Raw genomic sequence first — 16,822 nt, 5'->3', positions numbered from 1 at the left:
CCATGGACGGCCCCTGAAATGGTCGCGTGAACACTGACAAAGCTCCTGTGGGCACCAGGCAACACGAGGGAGCGTCAGCCTTACAAAGATCCTTGTTCTCACTCATTGTAAAGCCTCGCCCTCAGCCTCAGCTCTCCAAAACTTCACCATTCGAGAATTTACATACACACAGCAAAATGCACAAATTTTAAGTGTATACTTTGGTATCAATAAACAAATGTCTCAATGTGGTCCCCATCATTTCCATTATGCTAGAGAGTTCCCTGTGTTCCTCACAGGCCTGGGTTTTAACTTCCATGTATCTGCCTGCAAACCAGAGAACAAGGAAAACTTGTGTCAGAACTGGAACATGAGCGACCTGAAGAGGACTGGCCTCAGCCCAGTAAACTCCCGCAGGGCTAGTGCTGGCCTGGGCTAGGCTGGCCTGGGTTCGGGCAGACAGCCTTCCTGACAGCCCGCCTGGGAACCAGCAGGTGTATTTAGAATAGAAAACAATGGAAATGGCCTAGGAGCTCACTTACATAAGAGTAGTTATAAAATGTTATGATAAATCCATTATAATGGCATATAATGCAACCACTGGAAAAAATGCTTTTAAAGAGGTCCTGGGACACCTGGGTGGCTCAGTCTGACTCTTGATTTTGGCTCAGGTCATGATCCCATGGTTCATGGGTTCGAGCCCTGCATCGGGCTCTGCGTTGACAATGTGGAGCCTGCTTAGGATTCTTTTTGTCCCTCCCTCTGCCCCTCCCCTGTGTGTGTGTGCGGGTGCGTGCGTGCGTGCGCGCGCACACACACACACACACACACTAAATAAACTTAAAAAAAAATAAGTCTTAACTAACAGAAGGAATGCTATACAAGCAATATAAAAAATGAATAGATGACATAATTTTAGTTATGAAAAGTATATAAAGACACACACACAAAACCAGGAAAGGAATAAACTAAAATATCAGCAATTATATTTAGGTTGTGGGATTAGGAGTCACTTTGCTTTTATCTTTATACTTTGCTGTATTTTTCAACTTCACTAAATGAACATTATTGCTTTTATTATCAGATGTGAAGATCAACAAAATTAATCTAAGTTTTAAAAAAATCAGAAGTTTCCATATACTTGTAACAGCATGCAGCACTGTTGATGAAGAAGCAGGTGAAACACCCAGTGCCCGGGTCACAGCTGCACAGTGAGAGTCACCAGAGCTGGAGCTCCAGGCGCCAACAAGGTTACAAGAGACGCCAGCAAGATTACACCAGGGGCTCCATCTTACCTTCCTTGTCCACGCGGAAACCGAACTCATCATAGAAGAACTCTGGTTGCTCCACTGACTCTTCCTTCTAGAACCACGATGAGGAAGAGTCAGTTGTATGGCCACAGGTCTGGCACCACAAATTCTGTAAAATGCCACCTACATTGCTGTCTGTTGAAATTCTACTGGCATTCAAGACTCAGATCGAAGGCCACCCTTCCTTGAAGCCTCTGTGGTTATCACTCAGCTACAGGGGCCACCACCCTCTCAAACTGGCCTAGCATTTCCCTTGTTCTCCTTAGAGGTCAAAGATAATAAGATCAGGGTAAGAAACAGATTTTATGCATCTCTGCATCCTAATAACACTGGGCACACGATGCCATAATACTTTTCCTCCGACCTAATGACTGATTCCCAGAGGACATAGAGCTAAGATGCCATGTCTGATGGTGGCTTCTGAGCCTGAATGACCACAGGGGTGTGGCTACCCACTCCCAGGAAGCTACAGCAGTAGGTTCCCTTTCGCGCCACAGCCTGGGAGCAGAGCTGTACCTGCGTGGACTTGGCCAAGATCTCCTGGGGCCACATGCTTGGAGTCAGGGCTGAGAAGGGGCCACTGGCAGAAGGTGTGTGGCTTCCTAAAATTGAGGAGGACCAGGAATAGGAGATGAAGAAAATTCAGAGCATTCCGGGGAAAAATTCAAGTTGGGATCTCCCCCACTCCCCCCAACAAGGGTGCCCAACAGCAAAGGGACTGCACCATCTGAAGTGGGATGGTGAGGGAGGGGAAGAGACCTAGATGAGCAACTTTCTGGAGGAAGGAAAAGAAAAAAAGCCACTGTTACAAAACATAACCAAATTTCATCTCCTTGGCTCTTCCTCCACCCAAGTGTGAGGTTCGGGGCTACTGGAGATCTGAGCAAAGTTATGGTAATCCTATATGACCTGCAGGAGGACCTCCTCCTTTCTCCCACTCTTACCCTCAAAGGTCTGCCTGTTTCCATCCCACTGGATGGCCCTCCCAAGTGAGACCCTCCCCTCCCTCTGGGCAGCCTCTCACCCATCTCCAGCCCCAGGCCTGCCTCCCACCTGACATTGTGCAGAGAGGCAGGGCAAGTCTTCAGCAAATCCACACTCAGAAGGCTTCCTAGCCTATTATCATACAGCTGGAAGGCTCCTCAGGCTTCATCTGGTCCAGAAACATTTGCCCTAGAAGGAGAGCAGAGGGGAAAGTCATTGTAATGCAGCCCCTCTGCTGGGTGTCTTTTCTACCCACCACTGTGATTTTGCTGGCTGAGGGGCAGTGAGAAGGAAAAGTCACACTTGAAAGAAAAGGTTCCTATTCTGACCATTTCATCTGAAAGAGGACACAGGATATGTTCTGAAGCAGCTGTTGATGTTTTCAACAGTTCTGTGAGCCAAGGGGAGTGTCCACTCAGTTCCCACTGTTGTTAAAGGAGGGAATCCTATATACAGACTTCCGGATGCCCTAGGCTCAGGCACATATTTCTTCCGAGAAGAGAAGAGAAGAGAAGAGAAGAGAAGAGAAGAGAAGAGAAGAGAAGAGAAGAGAAGAGAAGAGAAGAGAAGAGAGAAGAGAGAAGAGAAAAGAGAAAACCAGCCACCACCCAAACCTCCATGAATAAGTTTCTCCGAGCCAGAATCTTTGAGCAACCATTCAGTAGAACACAAATTAGCTTCTGGATCAATGCCTCTAATTCACCTCAATACTGACATTTACAACATCACCCAGCCGTCCAGCTTTACCATATTTGTCACCAGCCTTGCAGCTGGGAAACCAAGAGACCACAATCTAATTTAGATCTCTCCTGCTGCCACTGAAACTCCTGCCTCCCTCCCTTTTATTGTCCTCTCACAAAATGAGGACTCAACAATAAAAAAGACAAAATGGGCAAAAGATCCACATATACATTTCCCCCAAAAAGAGATGTTAGTGGCCAAAGAGCAAGTGAAAGGCGCTGGACATCACTGCTCATCAGGGAAATGCAAATCAAAACCTTAATGAGATACCACCTCACATCCACTAAGATGGCTGTAACAAAAAGAAAGTGCTGACAAGGACGTGGAGAAAGTGGAACCTTACACATCCCTGGTGGGGCTTAAAATATAAAATTAAGCAGCTGCTGTTGCAAACAGTCTGGCAGTTTGTCAAAAAGGTAAACACGGAGTTCCCACATGACCAGTAATTCCACTCCTATAGTTATTCACCCAAGAGAAATGAAAGCATGTCCACCCGGAAACTTGTACACGGATGTTCACCGCAGCATTATTCATTTTAGCCAAAAAGGAGAAAAAAGCCAACTGACGAATGGCTATACAAAATGTATGGACTGTCCATACAACAGAAAACTCTTTAGCTGTAAAAAGGAAAGTGAAGTATTGATACGTGCGGCCCTATCAACGAACCATGAGAATATTAAGCTCAGTGAGGAGGCCGCTCACAAGAGGATGAATACTGTAGGATTCTATTCAAGTGAAATGTCCAGAAAAGGCAAATCCATAGGTAGAAAATAGGGTAGTGAGTGCCAAGCTGGGGGATGGGGGGAGCAGTGGGACTGCAGAGTGACTGCTAACAGGGTTTCCATTTGGGGAGAAGAAACATGTTCGGAATATGGGATAGTGGTGACAGTTGCACAACAGTATGAAACACTAAAACCACTGAACTGTATACTTTAAAAATGGTAAATTTTACAGCATGTGAATTATATTTCAATTTTTAAAAATAAGAAAAAGCCATTGTCTGGCGTGTCCTCTCAATTTCTGACTTCCCATTTCTAACCTGCTCCTATTAGATCTAAAAAGAATCTGTTATTACTTGAGCTTCAACAGAAATGCAGTTTCTGGAATAGCTTCTTCAGCCTTTTCTGAATATGAAGGCTTTTATTTCCAACTATGGAATGAAAGGCTTGGACTCTGTGAAATAAAAAGGAAGTAGCAATACGGAGAGGTGGCTGAAATATTTTAGGACAAGCTGCCTTCCAGTTTTTTAAATCATGTTCACCCAGACCCAGACCTAAAAGAGACATCTGCTTTTGTCAATTTTTCAGGTGGCCATTGCTGTTCTGGCCCACAGAACTTCTCCAGGCTCTCTGCCACAGAATTCTGGTAGGCCAGAAGGGTCAGGTGACTGAGAAAGAAGCAAAAAAGAAAAGCAAAGGGAACTTTTGAGAAAACATCACCCCATAGGTGCCTTAGCTCGAGCCTATGCTCACAGTGGCCATGTGAAAAAAGTCCCCATTCTCTTCAAAGACCTATCTGCAAATCTGGGGGCAAGAGTCATCTCGTAGCGAGTAAGTGCAGCTCAACTGGTCACTAACCTCCACCCCTGCCTCAGACTCACCCTGACCAGGCCACATTTGGCCTAAATGCCCATGAGGGAGGCCTTGCTGCCCAACTGGGAGAGCTGCTTCCAGACAAGCTCCACTGAGAGCCAGATGGCAGAACCTGCTTCCCTAACAGGTCAGCTGTCCTAGCCTCGCCTGTTCTGCGCAAGGACGGTAATGAGAACCGAATGTCTTCCTTCAGTGTAACAGATATGTAGGGCCTGGTTTCAATCAGAGTTTTGTGCTGGATAGAACATTACATATTTTTACATTAAAGGGACCGAGAAGTTTTAAAATCATGTCATCATTTAATCCTTGTAACGTGTTTTGAAGTAGATGCCTCTATTCGTTATACAGAAAAAATTAGCCTACAAAAGACCCACGTACAGTTTTCCAAACAGACTCCAATAATGTAGCCTCCTACAAAGCCATGCTACCTCCCATCTGGCCTGGTGCATTGATGTCACACAGCCACCAGCTAGATCATCACCAGCATCCTCATCACTGACACCACAGAGGTAGTGATTTGGTTGTTTTTTTCTGGAGGAACAGAGAAAGTGTGAAGGAAGCGGGTGTTGCTTACAGTGGAGGAAATGAGCTGTCTCCGGCTGTGGAGAGCCAGGGAGACAATTCCGACCTTGACCTGCCTCCCACTCATTCATTCACTCAACAAGCGTTTACTGAGCACCACCACAACCCAGGCATGTTTTTTGTTTTGTTTTAAGTTTACTTATTTTGAGAGAGAGAATGAGCACAAGCGGGGGCGGGGCAGAGAGAGGGAGAGAGAAAATCCCAAGCAGGCTCTGTGCTAGAGCCTGGAGCGGGGCCATTCCCACGAAGCATGAGATCATGGCCTGAGCAGAAACCAAGAGTCGGATGCTTAACAACTGAGCCACCAGGCGTCCCCGGGCATGCCGGGCGTGGTTCTAAAGGCTGAGATGCAACAGCAAAAATCCCAAGTCCCAGCTGTTACGTTACAGTAGAGAATCAGACAAAAAACACAGAAATAGCTGAGCCAGATCATGACAACTTCAGTACTGTAAGAAAAATAAATCAAGGTAACGTGCAGAGAGTATAGAAGAGAGAGGCTACGTATAATAAAGTGGTGAGAAAAAAACTTTTGAGGATAAGGGGACATCTGAGCAAAGACTGAAGAAGGAAGTGAAGGATCAAGTCCTATCTGAGGGAAAAGGGAGACAGGCAGAAGGAACAGCTGGTGCCTCTGAGGCAGGAACATAATTGGAAGGCTGAAGCAGAAAAGCAAGGCAGCCAGCAGGCTGGGGACCAGGCAGGAAGAGCAAGAGCAAACCTGAGTAGGAGACACGGCAGGAGTCACAGTGGGCCTGACAGTGTGTGCAGACTTTGTATCTTATTCTCAGGGAGTTGGGACATCACAGCAGGGTTCTGCGCAGAGGGGAACCTGAATCTGACTTAGGTTTTAAAAGCTCTCTGGCTGCCGTGCAGAGGCAGGAGTGCCACTGGTGGGAATGACGTTGGCTTCACTACAGTGGGACCGGCAAGAAATGGTCAAATTCTAAATACACTTTAAAGAGGCTCTGCAATAATATGCATACGCCACATCTCCCGCCAACTGCCCTTGAGTCTCCAAGTTCCCAGTAGAAGCCGGATATGATATTGCTAAGCTGGGCAGGCAGGTTTTTCCTGCCCCTGGTCACTATGGCAACTTCCTGAAAGCAGCCATCTGGGAGTTGGTGGAAGCAGCTAAGAACTTAGCCACGTCACCAGCTGCCCTGCTGTTGTCACAGGGGTACAGAGGCAGAAAGAAACTTTTGAAAAACAGGATTGATGCAAGCAACTTTGAGGTGCCACAGAAGGATTTCTTTTTAATTAAATTTACATGCTTAAAGGAATCTTTTTACTCTGCCTCCAGTATATTTCTCCCTAGTTTGCAAATCCTACAATTTCCTGAAAGGCAAATTTTGTTCACAAAGCAAAGACTGAGATGAACTTGTAAATCTGTGTGTGTTAGAAAGGAGATTTTGTCCATCCTCCACTCTTGACCTTCTATCCTAGTTTTCTTGACAATACAGCAGGGTTGCCACAATTGCAGAGGTGGTCATACATTTGCCAGGGAACACGAAAGCCCAGAGCAGCAAACGCAGAAATATTTGTATTTTAAAGGGGCTGAGATCCCGAAGGCTGTTTTTCTCTGTGAAAAAATGATAGGACACCGAAAACTATTGGTAACAACTAATTGGGAGGGAGAGGTGCAAGGGCAGGGAAGTCCAAGAAAGGCTGGTGTAAGAGGATAATGTAGCTACTACAGACGGTTTAAAAAGTAAAATCTTAGGGGCGCCTGGGTGGCTCAGTCGGTTGAGCGTCCAACTTCAGCTCAGGTCACAATCTCAACAGTCTGTGAGTTCGAGCCCTGGGTTGGGCTCTGTGCCGACAGCTGGGAGCCTGGAGCCTGCTTAGGATTCTGTGTCTCCCTCTCTCTCTCTGCCCCTCCCCCGCTCATGCTCTGTCTCTCTGTCTCTCTCTCTCTGTCAAAAATAAATAAACATTAAAAAAAAAAAAAAGTAAAATCTTAAAGATCTAAATGTGAAACATGAAACCATGAAACTCCTAGAAGAAAACACAGGGAGTAATTTCTTTGAAATTGGCCTTAGTAATAACATTTTTCTAGATAGGTCCCCTGAGGTAAGAGAAACAAACACAAAAATAAAACTATTGGGACTACACAAAATAAAAAACTACTGTGGGGGCACCTGGGTGGCTCAGTCGGTTAAGCGTCCGACTTCAGCCTGGGTCACGATCTCGCGGTCCGTGAGTTCGAGCCCCGCGTCGGGCTCTGGGCTGATGGCTCAAAGCCTGGAGCCTGCTTCTGATTCTGTGTCTCCCTCTCTCTCTGCCCCTCCCCCATTCATTCTCTGTCTCTCTCTGTCTCAAAAATAAATAAACGTTAAAAAAAAATTTTTTTTTAAATAAAAAACTACTGAACAGCAAACAATCAATAAAATGAAAAGGCAACCTACTGAATGAGAGAAGACACTTGCAAATGATATATGCAATAAAGGGCTAGTATCCAAAATGTATAAAGAACTTGCGCAACTGAACACACAAAAAAAGGCAAATAATATGAATTAAAAATGGGCAGAGAACCTGAATAGACATTTTTCCAAAGAAAGCATACAGACGGCCAACAGACAAACAGAAAGATGCTTAACATCACTCACTATCAGGGAAATGTAAATCAAAACCACAATGAGATACCACCTTACATCTGTCAGAATGGGTAGAATCAAAAAGACAAGAAAAATAACAAGTGTTGGCGAGGATGTGGAGAAAAAGGAATGCTCCTGCAGTATTGATGCAAATGCAAACTGGTGCAGCCACTGTGGAAAACAGTATGGAAGTTCCTCAAAAAATTAAAAATAGAAATACTATATGATCCAATAATTATACTACTGGATATTTATCCATAGAAAACAAAAAATTTCATTTGAAAAGATATATGCAGGGGCACCTGGGTGGCTCAGTCGGTTAAGCACCCGACTTCGGCTCAGGTCATGATCTCACAGTTCGTGGATTCAAGCCCCACATCAGGCTCTGTGCTGACAGCTCAGAGCCTGAAGTGCTTCAGATTCTGTGTCTCCCTCTGCCTCTGCCCCTACCCCACTCGTGCTCTGTCTCTCAAAAATGAATAAACGTTAAAAAACATTTAAAAAAAAGATATATGCACTCCTATATTTACTGCATTATTTGCATTATTTACATTGCCAAGATAGGCAACTCAGATGTCCATCGATAGATGAATGGATAAAGATGATACTGAGGTGCCTGTGTGGCTCAGTCAGTTAAGTGTCTGACTCTTGATGTCAGCTCAGGTCATGATCACAGGGTTATGAGATCAAGCCCTGTGTCAGGCCCCATGCTAGGCATGGACCTGCTTAGGATTCTCTCTCTCCCTCTCTCTCTGCCCCTCTCCCACTCATACATGCTCCCTCTCTCTCTTAAAAAAAAAAAAAAAAAAAGAAGAAGAAGAAGAAGATGTACTGTTCACACACATGCACACACACAATGGACTGCCACTCAGCCATAAAAAGGATAAGATCTTGCCATTTGTGACAGCATGGAGAGACCTAGAGGGTATTACACTAAGTGAAATAAGCCAGAGAAAGACAAATATCAGATGACTTCACTTTTATGTGGACTCTAAAAAACAAAACAAGCAAACAGACAGAAAGCAGAAACAGACCCATAAATACAGAGAACAAATTGTTGGTTGCCAGAGGTGAGGGAGGTGAGGGGGTGGGCAAAATGGGGGAAGGGGAGTGGGAAATGCAGGCTTCCAGCTATGGAATGAGTAAGTCATGGGGATGGAAAGTACAGCACAGGGAACACAGTCAGTGGTATTGTAATGGTGATGTATGACAGATGGTAGTTACACTTGTGGTGGGCACAGCATAACATGTGCAACTTGTCAATCGCTATGTTGTACGCTTGAAACTAACATAACATTGTATGTCAACTATACTTCAATAAAAAAATCAGACAATAAATGATCAGTGGTACATGAACATTTTATTGGAAAATATTTTGAGTACTTTTCTCAAGGTAGGGTACAGAAACATTGGGATTCTTACTGGTTTTTCTTACTGGCTTCTCTTCCTCAGCATACCTCTAAAATGTATGTGGGCTCCACCCTCGGCCCTTGCTTTCCTTACTCAGAGCTATTCCGGCAACCTCATGCGCTGTCCAAGCTTCACAACCACTCTTTCCTCTGAGGACACCTTTCCCCCAAGCTCCAGGCTCCTATTTCCAGCTGCTTCCTTCTGCCAACATTATCTTTCTGAAATGTAAATCTGATCCCTGATCTCCTGCTTAACTCACACCTAGAATAAGGGCCACATTCTCTAACAACACAAGGTCCTACACCACCTGCTTCTACCTCTCTCTCCCCACATCTACCTTACACTACAGTGATGCTGGTCTACCCCTATCAGCTGCCCAAATGTCTCCATTCTTTAGTGCATAGTGGTCTTCTCCTTTTGTCAGGTAGACTCCTATTTATAACAACTCGACTGAAACAACACCTTGTCATAGAAAGAAGCCTTCTGTAGTAACCAGCCTCCAAGATGGCCCCAAATGATTCCACCTCCTGGTATTCACAACCTTGTGTAGGTCCTCTGCACACTGAACTCCAGCTAACCTCTGAGACCAATCAATACAGCAGCAGTAACCATGTATAACTTCCAAGGATAGGCCATAGATGGCATTGCAGCTTCCACCTTGGTCTCTTGTATCACCTGCTCCGGCGGAAGTCAGCTGCCATTCTGTGAGGACACCCAAGAAGCCCCATGGAGAGGCACCAACTTCGCAAGCCACTTAAGTGAGCCACCTTGGAAGCAGATCCCCTAGTCCCAAGCTTTCAGATGACTGCAGCTCCAGCCCAACATCTAACAGCAGTGTCATAAGAGACTCTCTCCTCTCATGAGCCACAATCTCCCAACCAAGATGCTCCTGAATTTCTGACCCACAGAAACTGTAAGAGATAATAAATGATTATTTTTGTTTTAAGCCACTAAGTTTTAGGGTGATGTGTATGCATCCAAGATAACTAATATACCTTCATGTCTCTTCTCTGCCTTTAGCTGAGGTTCTCTCCCTGTGCTCCTATAAAGCCTTGTGAATAAGTCTATCACAGCACTTATCCCATAGCATTTTCATCCCTTTTTCCTTTTTGGACAACTGACCCCACAAAACTAGACTGCATCTTGCTTCCCTCTGTATCCCTGGCACTCAGAAGTCTCTCAATAAACATTTATCTAACATGTTAGATAAATAAGACGAATGAAAGAACAACAGCAAATGAAAAAAAAAGTAAATAGAAAAAAAAAAGTAAAAACATTTCATACCATGGTAATAACTGGTATTTTATTTATGCCATATTCTCCCTTCTTCTGGGTGTCTGGAAAATAGCAACCTCCCTACCACACTAACCCCAAACTTTTGAAACTGCTTCCCTTACTCACTTTTTTCCATCTACATAATTCTGGAAAGCTGTTTACATTTATGTGACTTCATCTCTCTGACCCTAGTTGATTGGTTCTGGGTGAACACAGATGTGAAATGGACCAATCATACAACTCAACAGCTATTGCCAAACATGATGAGACCAGGCCTGAGTGTCTTTCCCAAAATAGCCTAATAAATCCCTTCTCGAAGGTTTTGAATTTGAGACCCAGAGAGCCAAGGTGATCAGACCCTTTGGTGATGGAAGCATTCATATACATACAAACACACATGAATATATATATATATATACATATATATATGTATGTATAACTATACATATTTACATATATATGTACATAAACATAAACTATTTTTTTAAGTTTATTTGAGAGAGAGAGAGAGAGAGAGAGAGAGCATGAGCAAGGGAGGGACACAGAGAAAGAGAGAATCCCAAGAAAGCTCCATGCTGTCAGGGCAGAGCCTAACATGGGGCACAAACCCACGAATTTTGAGATCATTACCTGAGCCAAAATTAAGAGATAGATACTCAATGATTGACTGAGCCACCCAGATGCCCCCATAAAACTATTTTTTTAAATATAATACTCAGGGGCGCCTGGGTGGCTCAGTCAGTTAAGCATCTGACTCTTGATTTCAGCTCAGGTCATGATCTCAGGTCATGTGAGATGGAGACCTACATCAGGCTCTGCACTGACAGTGGGAAGCCTGCTTGGGATTCTCTCTCCTTCTCTCTCTGCCCCTCCCCTGCTCGTGCGTGTGTACACACTCTCTTAAAATAAATAAAATCTTTAAATAAATAAATAAATAAATAAATAAATAAATAAATAAATAAATACAATACAATACAATACAATACAATACAATACAATACAATACAATACTATACTATACTCAAGGTGCCTGGCTGGCTCAGTCAATAGGACATGTGGCTCTTGGTCTCGATTATCATAAGCCCCATACTGGGCATGGAGCCTACTTAAAAAAAATAATGATGAAATAAAATACTCAATGCTGTAAAAACTAGTTTTGTGAAAGAAAATTAGTTCGGGGCACCTGGATAGCTAAGTCGGATAAGTGTCTGACAGGCTCAGGTCATGATCTCATGGTTCGTGAGTTCGGACACTGCATTGGGCTCTCTGCTGTCAACACAGATCCCACTTTGGATCCTCTGTCCCCCTCTTTCTCTGACCCTCCTCTATCTGTCTCTCAAAATAAATAAACTTAAAAAAAAATTAGTTCACTCATGAATTGCTATAAATTGGTATGTTCCCTTGGGAATGGAATACCCATAAATATTTTCGTACTCTTTGATCCAGTAAGTTCCTCCTGGAAATGTAAAGAAACAATTCAATAGGGGCGCCTGGGTGGCTCAGTTGGTTGAGCGTCGACCTCGGCTCAGGTCATGATCTCATAGCTCGTGGGTTTGAGTCCCGCGTTGGGCTCTGTGCTGACAGCTCAGAGCCTGGAGCCTGCTTCAGATTCTGTGTCTCCCTCTCTCTCTGCCCCAACCCACTCGCATTCTGTCTCTGTCTCTCTCAAAAATAAATAAACATCAAAAAAAAATTTTTTTTAATTCAATAGAAGCAAAACAGTATGTGCATGAAAATGTTTACTTCAGCATTTTGATATAATGACACAATAAAATGTGACTCAATCATTTCAAATTCCAACTATGGACTTCCACATCTGGCCAAGACAGTTACAAGGATTGGATTTACTTTCCCAACTTGAGCTAAAACAGAAAAATACATGAAACAATGGTTTTCAGACATTGGAAGACAGGCAGCACAGGACAGTGAGCCCTGAGACAGAGAAAACAAATCATCATCCCAGTTCCCACCTGGATAGTTTGCCGGCTGGCCCAGGACACAGAGTGGAGAGCTAGAGGAGGCCAAAGGAGAGCAAAGACATGGAGAAGGGAGGCTTGCACAGAACTTGCAAAGAACTCCAGAAATCTGCAGAGGGTGTTCCCAATCTTCATCTGAATACTGGTCACAGCATGTGTGTGAGGAAAGTACCCAGGGTTGGCAAAAGAAAAACCTGAAAGGAAAATGAGGAATACCTGAAGCTCATCCCACTGGGTCATCACAATGCATTCTCCCTTTTATACATTGTGGAATGCAATTTGCTAAAACTAAGTTGAGAATATCCGGATCTATGCTGATGAAGGACATATGATCTGTTTTCTTTCCTAGTAACGCCTTTTTTGGTATTGATGTCAGGACAATATTTGCTATAGGATGATTTGGAAAGTAGTCCCTCCCTTTCAATTTTCAGGAAGAGTTTGTGTAGAAGCTGGTATTACTTCTTCCTTAGATGTTAAGTAAAAATCACCAATGAAATCTTCTGTGCCTGGAGTTTTCTTTGTGGAAAGGTTTCCAACTACAATTTATTTAATAGTGATGAGGTGATTCAGATTATCTTTTTCTTCTTGAGTGAGATTTGGCAGTTTGTGCATTTTCAAGGAATCTGTCCATTGTTTAAGTTGTTGAATTTACTGGTCAATTTAATGCAAAGTATGCAGAAGAATGGGGTGGGGGGGGGGAGTCATAGATAACAAAGATAACAACAGAAATCAGTGAAGTGGACACAAAAATATAGAGGAAAAATCAGTGAAACTAAAATTTGCTCCTTAGTGAAGATCAATAAAATCAATAAACCTCTGAAAAAAGTGAGAAGACAGAGATTACCAATATCAGGAATGAAAGAGGATATATCACTACAGATCCCAGAAACAGTAAAAAGATAATAAGAGAATATTATGAACATTTCATGTAAGTTCCACAATGCATAAAAAGAACAACACCATCAAGACCAATTGGGATTTGTCTTGGGAATGCAAGACGTGTTCAATATTTAAAAATCAATCAATGTAATTAAGTGTAGCAACAGCCTAAAGAAGAAAAACTATGTTTATCTCAACAGATACAGAAAAAAATATTTGATAAAAGGCAATATCCATTCATGATTTAAAAAAAAATCTCAATAAACTAGTCATAGAAGAAAACTTCACTTAATAAAGGAGATCTACAAAAATCCTACAGTTGGGGAGCCTGGGCAGCAACTCTTGGTTTTGGCTCAGGTCACAATCTCATGGTTCATGAGCTCAAGTCCCACATTGAGCTCTGGGCTGACAGCTTGGAGCCTGGAGCCTGCTTCAGGTTCTGTCTCCCTCTCTCTCTGCCCCTCCTCTGCTTGCGTTCTGTCCCTCAAAAATACATTTAAAAAAATGTTTTTTAATCCCACAGTTATTTATTTTTTATGTATGTATTTATTTATTTTTATAAAAATATTATTATATATATAAATAATATATATAAATATATAAATATATAATATATATAATATAATATATAATATATATTGATTATATTATATATTAATATATTACATATTACATATTAAGAAATGCTCCACACTGTGAGTGCAGAACCTGATGCGGGGCTCGAACCCACAAAACTGTGAGATCATGACCTGAGCTGAAATCAAGAGTCAAACGCTCAACCGACTGAGACAACCAGGTGCCCCTACAGTTAACATCTTAATGATGAAAGACTGAATGCTTTACCCTTAAGACTGGGAACAAGGAAAGGATGCAACATAATTCTAATCAAAATCCTAGGATTTCTTGGAGAAATTGACAAGTTGATTCTAAAATTTAAATGAATGAGCAAAGGAATCAGAATACTCAAAACAATTTTCAAAAAGCAGAAAGCTGGAGGGGCACCTGGGTGGCTCAGTTGGTTAAGTGTCTGACTTCGGCTCAGGTCATGATCTCACGGTTCATGGGCTCAAGCTCTGCATCGGGCTCTGTGCTGACAGCTCAGAGCCTGGAACTGGCTTCAGATTCTGTGTCTTCCTCTCTCTCTGCCTTTCCCCTGCTTGCACTCTCTCTCTCACAAAAATAAACATTAAAAAATTTTTAGAAAAAAAAAGCATAAAGCTGGAGAATTCACACTACTTTATTTCTATACTTATTATAAAGCTGTACAGTGTGGCACTGGCAAAAGGACAAACACATAAAACAATGGAACAGAACAGGCAATCCAGAAATAGACCCATACATATTGCCAATTAATGTTATGGTTAAACTGTGTTTCCCCAAAAAAGGTACGTTGATGTCCCAACCCTCGATACCTCAGAATGTGACCTTATTTGGAAACTGGGTCTTTACTAATTTAACCAACTTAAGATGACATCATTAAGGTGAGCCCTAATTCAATATGACCGTTGTCCTTATAAAAATGTGGACACAGACCTACAGAGAGGTAAGACAATGTGAAGAGACACAGGGAGAACACTATGTGAAGCAGAGACTAGAATTACGCTGTAACAAGCCAACAAACATCTGGGGCTACCAGAAGCTGGAAGAGGCAAGGAAGGATCCTTCCTCTACAGGTTGCAGGATAAGCATGGCCCTAATGACACCTTGATTTCAGACTTATGGCCTCCAAAATTGTGAAATAATATTACTGTCGTTCCGAATCAGACAGTTTGTGATACTCTACTATGGCAGCCATAGAAATGAATGCAATTAATTTTCAGCAAAAATACATATGCAATCCAATGGAGAAAGAAGAGTCTTTGCAACAAATGGTCCTAAAAAAACTGGACAGCCATCTGTAAAAAATTAACCTTAATCCATACCTCACACCACATACAAAAAATTAACTCAAAATGGATCGCAGACCTAAATGTAAAACCCAACACTAAAACTTCTATTTTTTTTTTTTTTAAGTAAGCTCTAGGCCCAACACAGAGCTCAAACTCATAACCCCGAGATCAAGAGTTGCATGCTCTATGGACTGAGTCAGCTGGATTCCCTGAACACTAAAACTTCTAGAAGAAAACAGGAAAACATGTTTATGACCTTGATTAGGTGAAGATTACTTAGATTTTACTCTAAAAGCATGATATATCAAAGAAAAAAGGTGATAAATTGGACTTTAACAAATCAAAGCCACAAACGGTAGAAAATGTTTTCAAATCACATATCTGATTAAGGACATGTATCTAGACTATTAGGAATTCTCAAAACTCAGTAAGCAAAAAAACAAGCAACCCAATTTAAAAAAGGAGGGGCAGAGATTCAAACAGAAACGTTTTTAAGGGCAGCTGGCTGGCTCAGTTGGAAGAGCAGGAGACTCCTGATCTTTTTTTTTTTTTAATGTCTATTATTTATTTTTGAGAGAGAGAGAGACAAAGTGCAAGCAGAGGAGAGGCAGAGAGAGGGGGAGATAAAGAATCCGAAGCAGGCTCCAGGCTCTGAGCTATCAGCACAGAGCCTGACACAGGGCTCCAACTCACGAACCGCGAGATCATGACCTGAACCGAATTCAGATGCTTACCTGACTGAGCCACCCAGGTGCCCCCTGAGACTCCTAATCTTGAGTTTGCGAGTTCAAGCCCTACATTGGGTGAGAGGCTACTTAAATGAATAAAAAGAAACATTTTCAAATTATATATACAAATGACAAGTATGTGGAAATATACTCAATATCATTACTCATTAGGGAAATGCAAATTAAAACCACAATATTACCACACACATATTAAATGACTGAAGTTAAAAAAAAAAAAAGCTAAACACTAACACCACCAAAACCTAACAATATCAAGTGCTGATGAGGATGCAGAGCAACTAGAACTCCCCTACGTTGTTGGTGGGAATGCAAAATGGTACAGTAATTTTGGAAGTTTCTTATAGAGCTAAACATAACATAAAACAATCCAACAGTCCTACTCCTGGGTATATGTATCTAAGTGAAATGAAAATTTTTGTTCATCAAAAAAATCTGTATGTAAATGTTTACAGCGGCTTTATCCATGATTGCCAAAATCTGAAAACAACCCAATACCTTAACTGGTAAATGGATAAAGAATTGTGATAAATCCATACAATGGGTTACTAATCAGCAAAACAAACAAAATAAAATAAGCAACTACTGACACACTCGACAACAGACAAACTTCAAGTGTATTATGCTAAAGGAAAGAAGTCAGATTGAAAAAGATACATACGGCAGGATTCCAGCTTTAGGACGTCCTGGAAAGAGCATACTATATATAGGTACAGAAAACAGACCAGTAGTTTCTACAGGATGGGGGTAGGGGGAAGAGTTAACTATATAGTTACACAGGGTAATTTGTGGGGTGAGAGAAATTCGGTATCCCGATTGTTGGTAATTCCGTAATTGTACGTATCTGTCAGAGCCTGCAGACTTG

At 42.3% G+C, this 16,822-nt stretch overlaps 1 protein-coding gene across 5 annotated transcripts in view; it reads right to left on the bottom strand.

The window, feature by feature from the left end:
* The window catches only part of SGSM3 (small G protein signaling modulator 3), a 50,951-nt gene that overhangs the window by 7,900 nt on the left and 26,229 nt on the right, over positions 1–16,822 (bottom strand). For 4 of the 5 annotated variants that reach the window (XM_023257510.2, XM_023257513.2, XM_045062427.1 and 1 more), the window contains exons 2-4: positions 2,343–2,462; positions 1,806–1,891; positions 1,275–1,341 (exon numbers count right to left, since the gene is read on the bottom strand). In XM_023257510.2, the coding sequence (XP_023113278.1) occupies positions 1,275–1,341; positions 1,806–1,891; positions 2,343–2,349 (160 nt within the window). In that variant the 5' untranslated portion in view covers positions 2,350–2,462. Of the gene's footprint in view, positions 1–1,274; positions 1,342–1,805; positions 1,892–2,342; positions 2,463–12,437; positions 12,638–16,822 lie in introns of all 5 variants that reach the window. The other variant, XM_023257511.2, reaches the window with a different exon arrangement.

Source organism: Felis catus, chromosome B4 (genome assembly GCF_018350175.1).
Source record: "Felis catus isolate Fca126 chromosome B4, F.catus_Fca126_mat1.0, whole genome shotgun sequence".
NCBI lineage: Eukaryota > Metazoa > Chordata > Mammalia > Carnivora > Felidae > Felis > Felis catus.
Note: the sequence above shows the minus strand (reverse complement) of the source record. Positions and strands in the feature narration are given on the sequence as shown.